Genomic DNA, 17,500 nt, shown 5'->3' on the forward strand with positions numbered 1-17,500 from the left:
TTTTGGTCGCTGATTGTGCATACACTTTTTAATAGGAGATCGATAAATACAATACACAGATTGAGCGTATGGAACACGACGGTGTCGTAGCCACTCCAAATACGAAATTCAAAAAGTAATACATTCTCAAGTAAGTACGACACGAACCGTCGCATCAGTAATTTTCAATATTATTCAAGAAAAATTACATCTTATGTTTTTTAATATTTTAAAAACTGTTCACAAAAACTAAAAAGATGGATTTATTGCTAATTATTAATTATTATATTAATTTACGTAATTATTGTTAGTGTTAAATTTTGAAATACAAATTATGAAAAAAGTTTGTATACGCGGTTGTCAAGGAGACAACGGCCGGCTTCAGTACGTTGCTTGTAAAGACTCACTCTGGTTACTCTACGATACGTAGAGTATTAAGATATTATGAATATGAGAAATTACGACACGAATAAAAACATCAATGGGTACATGTACTGTACGAACGGTATACTCCGACCGACTCGTAAATCTATGAAATTGAACAAACAAGTTTAGAAAAAGTGCTTAAATTTTGCTTATAATATTTGACACATAACAAGGCAGCTTCGAAACTTTGGAAATATCAGGTTTAGCTTAAAATCTATACTTATAATAAAACTGTAACAGGTCAAATTCTGCACATTGAAGATCCATAGCCTACAAACATATCAGTAAGCTTAGTTTACGTACCTGTTAAAACCATTTAAGCTTCTTTTTAAACTTCGGAAAAAACTTGCACAGTATTTTAGACTGTCCGATTTAGGTCAAATACGCGCCATTTTATTCTGTAATCATTTAAAGAAAAGCGTCATAATACCGCTCCAATAAAAGTTTTGGTCCCTTTTGATAAGAATCTCTAGTAATGCCAAAATCGGCTCTGAAAATAAATACAACCTAAGAGCCGATTTTTGTAATATACCTAGATAAAGAAAATTTTTCTTTTAAATCAAGTGTTGACTTGGTCGCTCAATTTTCAGGGGGTATATTTTAACGGATGCGCCAAAAATCTGAAAGAAGGCTTGGAAGGAAAACGGTTCACTACGTCCATAATTTTGCCTGACTCATCGTGAACATCATAATAATATTATAAACGCGAATGTTTGTATGGATGTTAGGATGTATGTTTCTTTGGATGTTTGTTACTCTTTAACGCCGTTACTACTAAAGCGATTTAGCTGAAATTTGGAATGAAAATATATTTTACTCTGGATTAATACATAGGCTACTTTTTATCCCGAAAAAATCCATGGTTTTCCGAGATTAGTAAAAACTGATGATTTTGATGATATGAATGTTTGTTACTCTTTCACGCCTTAACTACTGAACCAAATTAGCTGAAAATTGGTATTAATATATATTACACATAGGCTAATTTTTATCCCCAAAAATCCATGATTGCCGAGGGATTAGTGAAAAACTAAATTCCACGCGGACGAAGTCGCTGGCGTCCGCTAGTCACATATAAATATAATATTAATCAATAAATTTGAGCAGTATGGTAATAAATAAATATTTTATTCAGCACTATTATTATCACTACAGAGCCAGTCCTCCCTTGATAGTATAAACTTTTTTACGATCGGAATTAACAGATTAACGTGTTTTCTGCTGAGTTGTAACAGCACCAACTTCCCTTCTTTCTTCTTAGAAGAAAATAAATTCAGTATTTTACAGCTCAAACTTAGAATCGATCCTAAGTCTTTGTTATCCTTAGCCACATAAACCATCTAGTGGTTAGCTAGACCAATGAGGCTGTTACAAGGCTGTTAATAAACGCTATGAATGAGTCAATAGCTCAACGGTAAGAGCGATCGCTCATCACCGAAGGGTGGTGGTTCGATCACTTGGTTGTCGTACCGTAGGTCTATTGTCGTACCCACTCCTAATACAGTTTTTCCCGACTAGTTGGAGGAGAATGGGAATATTGGTCATATTTAAAAAAATACGTCAAATATTCTTTAAAAAATATATATATTCTTCGTACATGGTAGTCAAAATTACATAAAATATTTTTAATATAAACGAAATATATAAACTTTAAGCGATACTTGGATATACTAGTATCTTTAATATATGCGGGTTAAGTGTCTGTTTGTGGCCGATAACTTATTGGTTGCTTGCGTAACTGTACTACCCTAAGGTGTGAAGTTTCTGCGGCATTCAATTAATAACACTATAAACTTGGTTTGTATGGATGTTATTCTTTCACTTAGTACTAAATAACCAAATTACTCGTATTAACAAGATCTCTGTTCTATCATAATGAATATTATGTATAAAAGTTGTGAATTTCTGTATGGAATGAGATAATGGTGAAAGATTTAAAATACATGATTGTGAAGGAAAGTATAGTTGACCTTGCTAATTAACAATCAACTGGGTAAGTACTATAAAAGGGGCTCGTTCCAAAAATTATGCATCAGTCGAACAAGTACACTTACAACATGTTCTGCAAAGTAAGTCAAGATAACGTATTGAACAAATACTATCAGATTGGACTTATATTATGAGCAGTAGGCTAAGTTACATAATTGTTTGATCTACGAATAGTATTTAAGTGTCAGATCGGCATATGTATAATACTAATCATGATATTGGTACCTAATAAAAATAATAATGGTGATCATTTTCAGATCGTGGCAGTCAGCGCTCTTTTGGCGGTAGCATCCGCTGGGCTTTTGCCCGTAGCAAACTACGCGCCCGCCGCCCATGTGGCTTACTCTTCACCAATCTCCTACTCTGCCCCTGCTATCTCCGGTCACGCCGCTGTTTCCTCGCAAAACATCGTCCGCCACGACCAAGGCCATGGAGCTATTGCCGTAGCCGCCCCAGTCTCGTACGCTGCCCCAGTCGCCTACGCTGCTCCTCGTCTGTCCGGCCATGCTGTCTCTTCTCAGAACATCGTGAGCCACAACCAAGGCTACGGTGCTATCGGCTACGCTGCTCCGGCCCGCGTCTCCGGTCACGCCGCTGTTTCCTCGCAAAACATTGTTCGCCACGACCAAGGCCATGGAGCTATTGCTGTAGCCGCCCCAGTCTCGTACGCAGCCCCAGTTGCCTACGCCGCTCCTCGTCTGTCCGGGCATGCTGTCTCTTCTCAGAACATCGTGAGCCACAACCAGGGCTACGGCGCTATCGGCTACGCTGCTCCTGCCCGTGTCGCTATCGCCCACTCCGCCCCTGTCGTCCACGCCGCTCCCATCGTACACGCCGCTCCCGCCCACGGTTACATCGCCGCTCACCAGCCTGAACCTTATGATGTAAGATTCGTTTTTTTATTCCTTCGTAAAGAAGGTTGCTGAAATGTTGAGTAGATATTCATTGTGTGACGTTATCTCTGCAGGCTCACCCCAACTACGAGTTCTCGTACTCCGTCGCTGACGGCCACTCCGGCGACAACAAGTCCCAGCACGAGAGCCGCGACGGTGACGTCGTACACGGCGAGTACTCCCTGGTCGAGGCTGACGGCTCCGTACGCAGGGTCGAGTACTCCGCCGACGCACACAGCGGCTTCAACGCCGTGGTCCACCGCTCCGCACCCTCCGTCCACGCTGCGCCCGTAGCCCATGCCCCAGCACACATTCTGGCTCATCATTAAACTTAAAACTTTTGCTGTCTATCTGTTCTCATAGTCATGTAAACAACTATTTATATAGATAAAATTAAAATAAAATTAAAATAATTGAATAGTTATTTTATCTTCTTCAAATTATTCCTAATTCATTCGTATTGAATTAATTTCACTTTAAGTTTTGTTACTTCTAAAATATTGAAAGTATTATAAAAAAAGTATTTATAAAGATTAAATAGACTTCTTAAAAAACGAGATATGAGTATAAAAATGACATAAAAAATCTGCTCAACTATTTTTTTGGGGTCGTTGCCAGCCAACGACTACTAAGCACTATAACGGTGAACCGCGGGGCGGTTAACCATTGCAGATTTTCCAGTTTAACATGAAATTGTGTACCGATACAATCGCAAGTGGTTGCAGCTAGCCGCTAGTGCGTTACAAAAGCGCTAAGAGATAACCGTCCTGAAAACTATAGTTTAATGAATAAAACATGCACCGTAACGTAACTCTTATCTGTAACTTGACAATGTAAGTCTCCAACTCATTCTATTTCTCTCATTATAACACGATGCTATATACATATAGTGAGGTATAGAGAGTTCGAAACTCATACCGTCGAAATAGTAAATTATCTAAAAGTTAGATAAAAAATATTTAGTTAACTTTTACAAATCGACTCATAGTATTTATTTGCGCAGACAAACATAATATACAAAAAATTTGTAATTCTTACAATTTTTGTAAAGTTTGGGCTTTCTGTCGCGCACTTTTAAACTGTAAAAAACAAGTTTCTTGGGGCTATTCAAGTGAGCTGATAGCTGAACTGAGCTGAAGCTGATAAACAAATACATAAAAAACCAGCAACGAATCTGTGGTGTTGTCTATGTTTGCCGATGACGAGTTCCGATGTAAAAGATTAGGCAGGGCCATTGGAGCCATAGACGTACTCTGAACATTAATACGAATCTAATATGTAAATACCACAGAACAGACATCGCTAAAAGCTAACGCTTTAAATACAATAAAAAACATGACGCGGAAATTGTTTATTTTATGACTGATGGCATATACTATAGAAAACAGTTTAAAAGTGAGAAATCCTTTATTTCTTACTTTTAGAGCGTCATTTTTAATAGTTCCGACTATAAGTTTTGTACTTACTCGTAACTTACGCGTTTTGACCAACAGCTGTCTGCAAATATTAGTTTTGAATATTTCTGGTTGCAAGCCTCATTATTTAAAAATGTTTTGTTAACTTTCCTTCTTAGCATGTCCCTAATGTCCATTTAAGTCTTCTAACTTAGCTTTAAATATTTTGATAAAAATAAGTAATTAGAATTTTTCTTCTAAGAATAATATTTTAAGAATAATATGGTCAACAGCTGCCTGGAGTTCGGATGTTGATATTATTGTTACACCCCCTGATCCTGGTACTGCACCTGTTCTCTTTATGATCTACATTCACATAGCACTATGAGAGTTAAGAAAAAGAGAATGCACCAGTGTGTTTGGAGACACTTGTGCACTTAATAGTACTGCGTAAATGGTTGGTGTCATCATTAGATTGACAGCATTGGATGTTATTAGGTATTAAAAAAAATAATAAAAAAAATTCAACCGACTTCAAATACATAAAACATACTGACTAAACTAAAAAGCAGAAAAATTAATATCATTCTAAATTCTATATATCATATTATGTACTAACTGATGATCAGTTTGAATGCGGTGAGTTCCAGTACCTGTCCTTCGTCTTCATCATTACACCCCTAAAGACAGTCAAGACCCATCTAGGTGGAAAGTTCTTGTCGACACAAATTAATCAAATGCAAACACAAGGTAACTGTTGTAAACCGTTAAAGAGTTCCCTCGAGTGTGTTTCGACTCCACCATCAGATCGACTATATCAGCTTTACCTTCATTAAGTTGTTTTAAAATCTCAATTTAATACTAAGTTTTTAATTGTACATTGTACTGCAGCTTAAAATATTGTAATCTTCGTTCGTGAAGAGATGGTAGTTGTAACACAAAATCTTTTATAGATTTTAGCACAACTGCCGTTTCAACATAATATTCTGTATAAAAAATATTTTTGCTCAATAAATCAATTATTTATTTATTTAAAAAAAAAAGTTGTAGTCCTATAAAAAGGATAATGGAAAAAATATAAAACACTATAGTTGTCCTTACAATTTTTGAAAGTTTCCCTCAATTTCTCCAGGATCCCATCATCAGATCCTGATATGGTGACAATGGAGTGAGTGTACTTCAAGAGTGTACACATTCCAACGAAAAAAAAATTTTAAAATTGGTTAAGAAATGACGAAGTTCTGAGGTAACAAACATTAAAAAAAACAAACGCGTCACGAGACCTCCTCCTTTTTTCAAGACGGTTAAAAATCGTAAACAGTAATAATAAATTAAAATTATACAACTAGGTAAACAAAACTATGTGTAAAGATAGTCTTATTAGGTACTAGGTATAGCCAAGCGTTCGAATTACCTACATACCTTATTCTATTTCAGTCAATCAAAGATTTGAAATATTATATTATAAGATTTAAGAGATAAACTGTGCATGAAATTGTAACATACATTTTGTTTGACGTAATTATTAGGCTCACTATGCGCAGTGGGCAGATTGAGTAGGTAAAATTTTATAGCATCGTTAAAAAGTACTGTAGTTCCAAATAAAGTTTAGTGTTGAAATAAAAATCACTTTAAGTGCAATCGAAAGTAGTTTATTAAAAAGAAATAACTCATAAGTCTTTTGACAATATAAGCCTATCATATTTTTTATGACTTGAGTGTTTTGAAGTTGAGTTTAATATCGATTTCTGAGTGAAACACAACAAAATTTAAATGATAGTTAATTATTTCATATCTAACTTTTTTGCGATAATTTTTTTCTGTTTATTTGAACTAGCTCCAAAATGTTATCAAATTATAAGTGACGATAAAGAATTAACTATATTAATTTTTTGCACTATATTTCAACTATATTTCATTTAGACATTTTTTAAGGTTTTCTATAGAATCACGCAGGATGATTATGATTGTAAATGTTTCAAAAGCTTAATTACTACCAATACTAGGCCTCACTGGTCAATCTATTTAGCTAAGACAGCTTTAAAGGAAGTAAGCCATTCATTTCGAAAACCTTAATTCTTTTGAACTTAAACAGGTCTAGTTATATTCTTGCTTTAGGAGTTAAAAAATATTTAATGTTCAAACTAATAGGTGTCAATTAATAATGCTTTGTCTTGTGTCACTTAAAATTTGAGCTATCGATTACCAACTGACTGGTTCATATTATTACCCAATGTAGGTTTCGCGTACTAAATAATGAGCCGAATTTAGAGAGATTAAAATAATGTTTTCTCATATACATATGGCATACTTTTTAAAAGTTATTTCCGTTGTTAAATTTTTTAGTAAAACAAACACATCATTGATAATTAATATATTATAAATTAATAAGTTTTAACAAAAACATTTCACAGACAAATAAATAGGTATTAACAATAACGATTGTCAGTTTATTTAATGGTGAGCAAGCACATGAGTGGGCGCTGGGGCAGCATGAGTGTTGGGAGCTGAGTTGCTGACAACCGCGTTGAAGCCATTGTGATCATCGGCTGTGTACTCTACCCTGCGTACGGAACCGTCAGCCTCGACCAGGGAGTACTCGCCGTGAACGACGTCACCGTCGCGGCTCTCGTGCTGGGACTTGTTATCGCCGGTGTGACCGTCAGCGACGGAGTACGAGAAGTCATATTGGGGATGAGCGTCGACCTCGTGCTCGGCAGATACAATTCTAGGGGCAGCGTAGTGGGCTACAGGTGCGGAGTACGCTACTGGGGCACGGTACGCAACTGGGGCAGTGCGGTATGCAACTGGGGCTTGGTACGCGACTGGAGCGGAGCGGTATGCAACTGGGGCTTGGTACGCGACTGGGGAAGCGTGGTAGGCGACAGGGGCAGCGGCAACTACCGCTCGGGGTTGGTCATGACGTACGATGTTTTGCGAGGATACTGCAGCAGCGGAAGAGTAATGAGGCTCGGCAATAAGGCCTGCTGAGGCGATGGCCAGAACGGCGGTCAAGATCAAAGACTGAAAATTAAAAAAAAATTGTTATGATAATATAAATATAAATTATCTATTTTTAATGACCGAGGTATCCTTCTTAGACCAATCAACGTAGTACTTATAATATTTGTTTTATTATGTTAAATTTAAAGTCTTTCAATTAATGTTTTATATTACTTTTATATTCACTTTAATTTAAAGATGATCAAAGTGCTATGATAACAACAGAGGATGTTGTAGTTTAAATTTTTTGTATATGACTTACCTTAGCGAACATCTTGTTCTGTGTTGAATATGCAACTGATGCATTGCTTAAAACAAAAGCACCTTATATAGTTAATTTTTTGTGGTGTGTTAAAGGTGAACAGGGTATGTCTAGATTTTTTTGAAATATCTCAATAAAACCTACTTTCTCTCGCATGCCTTTATTTAAAACAGTAACACCGAATAAATCACAATAATTGCTAACTGGTGTTGCAATACTTAAGGGCCGAGATAGCCCAGTGGATATGACCTCGACCTTCAGTGGGCGTAGTTTCGAATCCAGCCCGGGGAATGCACCTCCTACTTTTCAATCATGTGCATTTTAAGGTTTTCTTTTTAATTATCTATGTAAAATTTTAAATGTGGCCTTGAATGACCGAGTGTGGCTTTACCAGTACGCTTGGGCGGCATTGGCATTTGCAAAATTTCTGACGTTAGCTTACCAGCGTTCTTGTCCTCGGTCCACGCCTCGGAGGAATTAACCAGGAAAATTTTAGCATCCACACTTGTTAATTTTGAAGCGTCGTATAAGACCGAGCCCATGAATGCTTGGAAAACAGCTTGTCCGAGCACTGATTTGCCAAAAAAAATATTTTCCCAGAGACAGTGGGATGAGCCGCTCTGCAGACTGGTAAGAGAGGAACTTATTAGTACCTCCACCAACGCTGCGGAGCGTGCCCGTTTGCTGGCTGTGGGAGAATGGGAATCGGGGCTTTGGCTACAAGCAATTCCTTCGTCCAGCACTGGTACCTTGTTGGACGACACAACATTCCGCATCGCTGTATCTGTGCAGAGCTAGTCGATAAACTCGGACACCACGGTATTTCTTGCAGTAGGAGCACTGGCCGTATTCCGCGGCACGCTAGCCTGAACGACATCATACGTCGTGCTCTTGTCACCGCCGGCGTGCCAGCCGTTTTTGAACCTAACGGTTTGGCGCGTGACGATGGTAGGAGACCAGACGGCATGTCTTTGATGCCATGGAAGATGGGTAGGCCTTTGGTGTGGGACGCGACTTGCGTAGACACCCTTGCGCCTTCACATCTTCCTGGCACGATGCGGGCGCTGCTGCTGCATCAGCAGAGACCCTCAAGCGGCGCAAATATAGCAATCTCGTCGGAGATTACATATTTGAGCCGTTTGCGGTCGAAACACTAGGACCGTGGGGTCCGATATGTAAGTACGTAGTTTTAATATCCTTGTACATTTAATTTTAAATTAAAATAAATCAATTATCTACATGTGTAAGGTCTGCAAACTGCACTACCTACTTAATATTTACATGTAGGGAGCACCCTAAGAAAATTGTATTTCAAGATTTTATTTTAAGACTTTGTCGACATTAGAACATACTCAAGCTGAGTTACAAATGTCTAGTATAGTCTCTGAGATACGCAGACAGACAGATATACAGGAAGACGCACATATCGAAACCCTAACCATTAAAAACGGCCAAGTGCGTGTCGGGTCACGCACAGTGTAGAGTTCCGTAGATTAAATTAGTACTGTAAACCCTGACGTATTAATAAACCTTCATACCCATACCAAATATCAGCTTTCTAGTTCTAACAGACTCTGAGTAAGATAAGTCAGAGAACTGACAACTTTATCTAGTTATTAAGCAACGGAACAATTTTCATGCTCCGAATACATTTTATAGATTGGTTGACTATAACTCTATAAATGGAAATTGCTACTTATATATTTTAATTTTCTTCTAATTTCATTATAATATATCCTACTTCTGTGATTATTTTCATAAGTAATCGTTTAGCTGGTAGAGGGGGAGGGGGGGGGACTTGACTGTAACAAAAATGATCTCCCAAAACTTTAATATTTCACAAACGGGGTAAAAGTGGTTCTCCTATGTGGTTTTGTATAACGGGGCCTGGATTTGAGTTTTGGTTCGGGCTATGACTAAGCTTTTATTTTTTCCAATATTGTCAGTATTTTTTAGCACAGAGTTGAGATGTTAGTAATGTTAAAAACCCGCGGGCTACATTAAATAATTTACTACTACACTAAATTCATAATCCGAGAAAATTTTCAGTGGCAATCACAGTTAGGTGTATCAGCTTAGCAACTCTGGTTGCCACGGAAAAATGGTTAATTTTTAAGTTTTCTTTCTTATTAATTATGAAAAATGTTTTAGTAATGATGATAGTAGCTTAAGCGTCTAGTGTTAATTCAAAAATAAAGAAAATTTGAAATTAAAGTATTTTAAAGTAAAGGCCAAGTGCGTGTCGGGCCACGCGCAGTGTAGGGTTCCGTAGATTGGTGGGGACACTTGACTCGAATAAAAATTAGCTCTTACAAGCTTAATATTTATCAAACGTATCCCTAAATTGAAAAATGTTGGTAGAGGGCTCCTCATAACTTTTAAAGACCTGTAACGATAGTCCAAACTATGAAATAAACTAATAAATAAATTTCATCCCCACTTTACATTTAGGGGAGGTACCCCAAAAAAAAATATTTTTCAAGATTTTTTTTCATGACTATATTTGCATGTTTAATGTTCATGTTAATGCTAATTTACAGCTTTATATTAGTTATAGTCTCTGCACTAAACCGCGGACCGACAGACGGACGGATGGACAGACAGACGAAACTATAAGGATTCCTTGTGGACGGTACCATAAAATGTAGCAAAATATAAAATTTGTTTTGTTAGATACAAGCGACAAAGAATTTAAAAGGAAATTAGTTATACGTTAACACAGTAGGTAATTACAATAGTAGCAGTATAGTAGTTTAATTTTAAATCTAATTTTAATTGAATGCTAGTTTCATTTCTATATCGTGAGATCATTCATACCTTTCCTGCAATAACACGTCAATAATATTTTAGAGGATTATGAAGGTATAGCTAGAAAACAATGAATGAAGAATAAAAGAATACGGAATAGATTTTAAATATTTTTTTATTTAAAATTAAAAATAATTTTACTAATAATTTTAATAGACGTCCGGATGTAGTTTAATGATGAGCCAGAATGTGTGCTGGGGCATGGGCTACGGGCGCAGCGTGGACGGAGGGTGCGGAGCGGTGGACCACGGCGTTGAAGCCGCTGTGTGCGTCGGCGGAGTACTCGACCCTGCGTACGGAGCCGTCAGCCTCGACCAGGGAGTACTCGCCGTGTACGACGTCACCGTCGCGACTCTCGTGCTGGGACTTGTTGTCGCCGGTGTGGCCGTCAGCGACGGAGTACGAGAACTCGTAGTTGGGGTGAGCCTGCAGAGATAACACACAATGAATATATACTCAACATTTCAGCAACTTTTATGAAGGAATAAAAAAACGAATCTTACGTCATAGGGTTCAGGCTGGTGAGCGGCGATGTAACCGTGGGCGGGAGCGGCGTGTACGATGGGAGCGGCGTGGACGACAGGGGCGGAGTGGGCGATAGCGACACGGGCAGGAGCAGCGTAGCCGATAGCGCCGTAACCCTGGTTGTGGCTCACGATGTTCTGAGAAGAGACAGCGTGGCCGGACAGACGGGGAGCGGCATAGGCAACTGGGGCAGAGTATGCTACTGGGGCGGCAACGGCAATAGTTCTATGGCCTTGGTCGTGACGGACGATGTTTTGGGAAGAAACAGCGGCGTGACCGGAGAGGCGGGCTGGAGCGGCGTAGGCGACGGGGGCGGAGTAAGCCAAGGGAGCGGCGTTGTATGCAATGGGTGCTGCAGCGATGCCGTGGCCATAGTTCGCTACGGGCAAAAGCCCAGCGGATGCTACCGCCAAAACAGCGCTGACTGCCACGATCTGAAAATAATCATCATGATTATAATTACCAATATCACCATTACTATTATTCTATCACTTAAATACTTGATCAAATATAATTATATAACTCGGCTTACTACTCGTAATATATTTTAGAATTTCTAATAGTATTTGTTCAATATGTAATCTTGACTTACTTTGCAGAACATGTTGTAAGTGTACTTGATCGACTGATACATAATTTTTGCAACGAGCCCCTTTTATAGTACTTACCCAGTTGATTGTTAATTAGCAAGGTCAACTATACTTTCCTTCACAAACATGTATTTTAAATCTTTCACCATTATCTCATTCTTAATACAAGCTCTATCCGAAATATATCCGAATAACAAAATAATTATTGAAAATGTCTGGATATACCTATTATATTATAAACTTTATTCTTAATTAATATAAAAAATATTTTGATTAATAAATTTTCAAAAAAAATAACAAATTCTCAATCCAAAGTGGGGTGTTGCACACTAAGCCGTCAGTACCGGTCATTATTATAAAAAATTTATTGTGATTGTAAAAGAGTTCAAAATTAACATCATAAGCGCGCCAACCCGCATAGGAACAGCGTGGTGGGTTAAAGCTCCATATCCCCTCAACTATATGGAAGGATATCTGGCCCTGTTAAATCGTTAAAATTGGCTGATAATGTTGATGATGATTAATTAAAATACAAAACAATACTAACAAAATATTTATAGCTACGGAGTCGAAGAGGGTTTTTTTCGAGTGCGTCAGATATGCATAAGAGAACATTTCATGCTATTGAGTATCTTTTTTTTATTTTAATATTCTTTACAAGAATATATCTCCACTAAGTATGAGCTTTCAATATAAGTGGGTGCGCTGGCAATTAAAAATATTCATTACAAGAATATTCAACCAGCAGCAGTCATCAGAGAAGGTTAAAATGGTTTAGTTAAAAAGCTAAAAATGCGGATATCGTATATGTTTGACACATTTTTTTTAGCATAACCGAAGAGCGTGAGAATGTTAGAGAGGTTAGAGGGTTGCAAATTAAATACACTTGTATTTCTGTAAGCGTGGTTATTTTTTTTTTTTATTTGAAAGGAATCCCTCAAATATTCAATTAAGTTTTCTTACGATTTCGGTTTAACAAAATAGTTAAAATTGTTTCGATTTTTTCTTCGCCTCTGAAAGCGAGAACAGTATATATCCACTTACATTCTTCTTATCATCAAGTCTAATAGATCCCCGCGACGGTTGAGTAAGCCCACTTTTAGCATCCCTCCTCCAGGGCTCACCTAACCTTATAGTCATAATCATGGTGCTAAAATTTAGTGAATGTGATGTTCATGGAGAGTCAGACAAAATTATTAACGTAGCAAACCAGGCGTTGGAGCCTTCCAAGCTTTCTTTCAGCTTTTAGCGCGTCCGATAACAAATGTGCCTTTAAAAAAAAACTTTAAAATGACTGACAGAAAAATTATCTACATAGTCGTCTCTCTTAAAGATTGTAATTTTTTCATTTTCTCTAATAATATAAAAAGTTATGGTTTGATTGTTTGAAAAATCATTTCGCTATTAGAATGCTAAATTGTCCCTGATGAACATAGGCTATACTTTATCTCCGGTATTCCCATGAACCATGGAATCATATTCCATGAAACAGGAACTACGTGGGCACTAGTATAAAATAGAACTACAACCAACACCTTATAAAATTACAGCCGATTTTTGTCTTACTAGAGATTTTCATCCATAAGGACCAAGACTTCTATGAGGGTGGCATTGTTACGCTTTCTTTAAACTGCATAATAAAACGGTGCGTTTGCTACAAATTGCATAATAAAACGGTGCATAATTGAACCGAATCGGACAATCTATAACCCTTTTAGCAGTTGGGTAAAAACACGTTAAATAAATTATTATTAGTCCACGTAAACATAATGGACTAGCTGACGTCGCGCGGTTTCACCCGCTTGGTTTCCGTTCCCGTAAGAATACAGGGATAATATATAGCCTTCCTCGGTAAACGAGCTATCTACGCTGAAAACATTTTTCAAATCGGACCAGTAGTTCCTGAGATTAGCGCGTTTAAACAAACAAATTCTTCAGCTTTATCCTCAACTCAAATAAAATGAAACTTTTGACATTTCGCTCACAAATAGATCATAGCACATTAATATATTTATGGTTTACTAGCGGACGCCCGCGACTTCGTCTGCGTTGAATTCAGTTTTTCACAAATCCCGTGGAAACAATGGATTTTTCCGGGATGAAAGTAGCCTATGTGTTATTCTAGACTATAATCTATGTCTACTTCAAATTTCAGGTGATTCGGTTCAGTAGCCGAGGCGTGAAAGAGTAACAAACATTCATACCATCAAAATCATCAGGTTTTCGCAAATCTCGGGAATCCATGGATGTTTTCGGAATAAAAAGCGTCAAAGTTAGTGAAAAACCTCACCCATGGATAACGGATAACATCAGACTTATGATGGGCTTAAGAGACGAAGCTTTAAAGAAGGCGCACAAAAATAAAGCAAGTTCATACTGGGATTATTACAAAGATATCAAAAACTACACAAATTCTAGCATCAAAAGGGAACAAACTGCCTACTTTACATATTATGTTAACGACAACGTAAAAAACCCAACTAAAATGTGGTATCACTTTAAGAAAGTTTCACCATTTGGGAAATGTAATCAGGCGTTCATTCCTGAGCATTTAAAGAATCCCGACAGTATAAATGACCACTTCCTAAAATTACCTGGGAATTCCACAGTTCCGCTAGAGACCTTACATAGATTTAAACTAGAAAGTAGTTCAGATAAAGTTTTTTCCTTGGAACCGTTTTCGGATGAAGAGGTTCTGAAGGCGGTAAAGAGTATCACAACAAATTCAGCTGGACATGACAACATCTCGATAGCTATGATTAAACTTACTTTGCCACGAACTCTACCATTGATCACTTATATTATTAATACATCTGTCATAAAAGCGGTTTTTCCTGACTCTTGGAAACTAGCCAAAGTTATTCCGCTTCCGAAAACCAATAGTGTAGAAGACTATACCGACCTAAGACCTATTAGCTTGCTTCCAGCTATGGCTAAGATAATCGAAAAGTTGGTCTGCTCACAATTTTCCTTATTTCTGGAGAGAAACAATTTACTTCCGGTAGTTCAATCGGGATTTAGGAAGGGTCATGGAACGACCACCGCGCTAACAGCAGTCACGGACGATATTCTATCAGCCTCAGATAAAGGAGAAGGTACCGCTCTAGTACTGCTGGACTTCTCTAGGGCCTTTGACTGTATAGATATCGAACTCATGTTAGCTAAATTGCAGTACTACGGGGTCAACTCAAATACTTGTAATTGGTTTGGATCTTTCTTGAAAAATAGGAAACAATTTGTGACCATTGACAGCAACAGCAAAAGTCCTCAAGTGTCCCAGGTGAACAATGTTCCGCGTGGTATTTTTTTTTTTTTTTTTTTTTTTTTTTATTTATTTAATTATATATAATAATTACATGATAAAAATTAAAAAGGTGCAGACATAAACTTGTTAAAGTTTTTCTGCGCACCCTTCGCCGTTGACAACACTGTAATTAAATCTACTACTATATAATACTCTAATACTAATCTACTATGAACTTAAAAATAATTAAAAATTAGAAAGTGAAAACTAATTTTACAATTAAAAATACACATAATACATAAAAACACTACGTTTAACTTAAAAACAATAATTAGAAACAAAATGTAAACAAAAACAGAAAAGGTGGGTATGAAGTGAATAAAACTGACATCTGAGTGATATTTTTATATACAGGCTGTTCATACAATAATTGGTAATACTTATGTTACTCATATTTATTAGTGATAACTTTTAGATAATACTCTTTTAATTTTTGTTTTATATTTCTTATAGTTAGATTGTCTTTTAATGACTTAGGAAGCTGATTAATTAAATTAGGAATAACATAATTAAGTTTTCTTTTTCCGTAAAGGTTATTATAGTTAGGTAAGAGTAGTTTTATTTTATCAAGTCGTCGTGCTGAATAAGTTTTCGATTTTTTTATTAAATTTTCTGTGAAATAATGTTCAATCAATAAAGATAGTTCAACTTTTTCATGTACAGGAATAATTTTACAATATGCGAATAATTGTCGATAGTCATTTTGGAACATGTTTTTAATTTTATTTGGAACCAATTCTTTTAAAATACGCAACTGCAGGGAAAATACATGATCAAGGTGAGTTTTAAATGTTCTACCGTAGCTTGATAAGCCATACGATATAATTGATTCAGCCAAAGATTTGTACAGTAATAATAGTGTTCCGTATGGTATTTTACCTTTAATTAAGTGAAATTTTGCCAGTATTCCTCTTAATTTATCACATACATGATTGACATGCTCTTTCCAGTTTAGTCTGTCGTCAATAATGAGTCCAAGGTAGGTATGTTTATTTACTAATTCGATGTCACTACAGTTACAAGATTTTAGACGCGTAGTGTTGGCAATATGAAAACATTGATGATTGTGCGCAATTAATTTAGGTTTATACGTGCTTCTGTTACTACTTGTACTAATGTATTTTAATTTAGTTTTACTCGCATTAAGAACCAAACCGACATCGTGTGACCATTCAGCCAGTAAGTCAAAATCATTTTGAAGTCTACCTAGGGTCTCTTTGATATCGGTTCCTGCTGCAATTATACATGTGTCATCTGCGAACTGATAGATATCACATTTTTTGATCAGATTAGGTAGATAATTAACATATGAGACGTAATGCAAGGGTCCCAGTACTGAACCCTGCGCTGTGCCTTCAGTCACCTGTACTGGAAAACTATCTGCATTATTGACTCTTACTTGGTATGATCTTTTATGGAGATAATTTTCACACCAATTAAGGAGTTTGTCGCCGATGCCACAATCACTAAGACTTTGCAACAGTTTATCGTGTCTGAGAGTGTCGAAAGCCTTGCTGTAGTCAATAAAGACGACCAAAACATGTTTTTTGTTATTTATGTGGTCATATATCTTATCTGTAAATGCTGAAAGCAATTGTGTGGTATTTTTTTGTGGTTGAAAGCCATATTGTTTAGCTGATAATATGTTATTGCTTCTGTAAAAATTATGGATTTGTTCGCTTAAAAACTTTTCTACCACCTTGTCAATGGTGGGTAAAATAGTTATTGGTCTGTAATTATCAAATTCCACGCGACTGCCTTTTTTATATATTGGCCTGACAATGCCAGTTTTTAAAAGAGGGGGATATATGCCAGTAACTACGCTAGTGTTTATTAAATGTGCAAGAACTCCTTTGATTTTTTCACATAACATTTTTATATCTATAGCTCTTATTCTATCAATTCCTGGAGCTTTATTACTATTCAAGGATTTTATAATTGTTTCTACAGATTTAGAGTCAGCTGGTCTATAACGCATACTAACATTGCTTGTGAGTGAGTGCTTGAAAGAAGATCTGTCCAGCAAGGGTATAGAACATTTAGGTATTATTTGTGTTACACTATTCTTAAACGTATTCGCAAAACTATCTGATATATTTTTTGAAGTGTTACCAGGATTACAGAAAGAGCTTAACAAAACTTCATCAACAGAACATTTAATTTTACCGGTTAATCTATTAAGGATCTCCCACATTTTTTTTAGATTATATTTATTTGAAATAATATCTGCCCTTGTATGATTATTTTTGGTATTTAGAATTAACTTGTTTGCGTAGTTTCTTGCTTTATTGTATTTTTGTTTTAAAATTAAATTATTGGTGTTTTTT

The 17,500-nt window shown here is 36.6% G+C and overlaps 2 protein-coding genes across 2 annotated transcripts; one reads left to right on the plus strand and one right to left on the minus strand.

Moving 5' to 3' along the window:
• Positions 1–2,383: 2,383 nt before the first annotated feature.
• LOC112058171 (cuticle protein) lies at positions 2,384–3,705 on the plus strand. Its single transcript, XM_024098880.2, has 3 exons — positions 2,384–2,474; positions 2,652–3,278; positions 3,362–3,705. The coding sequence occupies exons 1-3, from the start codon at positions 2,433–2,435 to the stop codon at positions 3,614–3,616; spliced, it is 924 nt and encodes a 307-aa protein (XP_023954648.2). The 5' UTR covers positions 2,384–2,432; the 3' UTR covers positions 3,617–3,705.
• A 3,335-nt stretch (positions 3,706–7,040) lies between these two features.
• LOC112058172 (uncharacterized) lies at positions 7,041–11,975 on the minus strand. The gene is made up of 6 exons (XM_052882643.1): positions 11,872–11,975; positions 11,258–11,713; positions 10,928–11,180; positions 8,389–8,634; positions 7,947–8,008; positions 7,041–7,705 (listed from the first exon to the last, which is right to left on the minus strand). Exons 1-6 carry the CDS (start codon positions 11,911–11,913, stop codon positions 7,136–7,138), a joined length of 1,629 nt encoding a protein of 542 aa, XP_052738603.1. The 5' UTR covers positions 11,914–11,975; the 3' UTR covers positions 7,041–7,135.
• Between the last annotated feature and the right edge of the window lie 5,525 nt (positions 11,976–17,500).

This window comes from Bicyclus anynana, chromosome 7 (genome assembly GCF_947172395.1).
Source record: "Bicyclus anynana chromosome 7, ilBicAnyn1.1, whole genome shotgun sequence".
NCBI classification, from domain to species: Eukaryota; Metazoa; Arthropoda; class Insecta; order Lepidoptera; family Nymphalidae; genus Bicyclus; species Bicyclus anynana.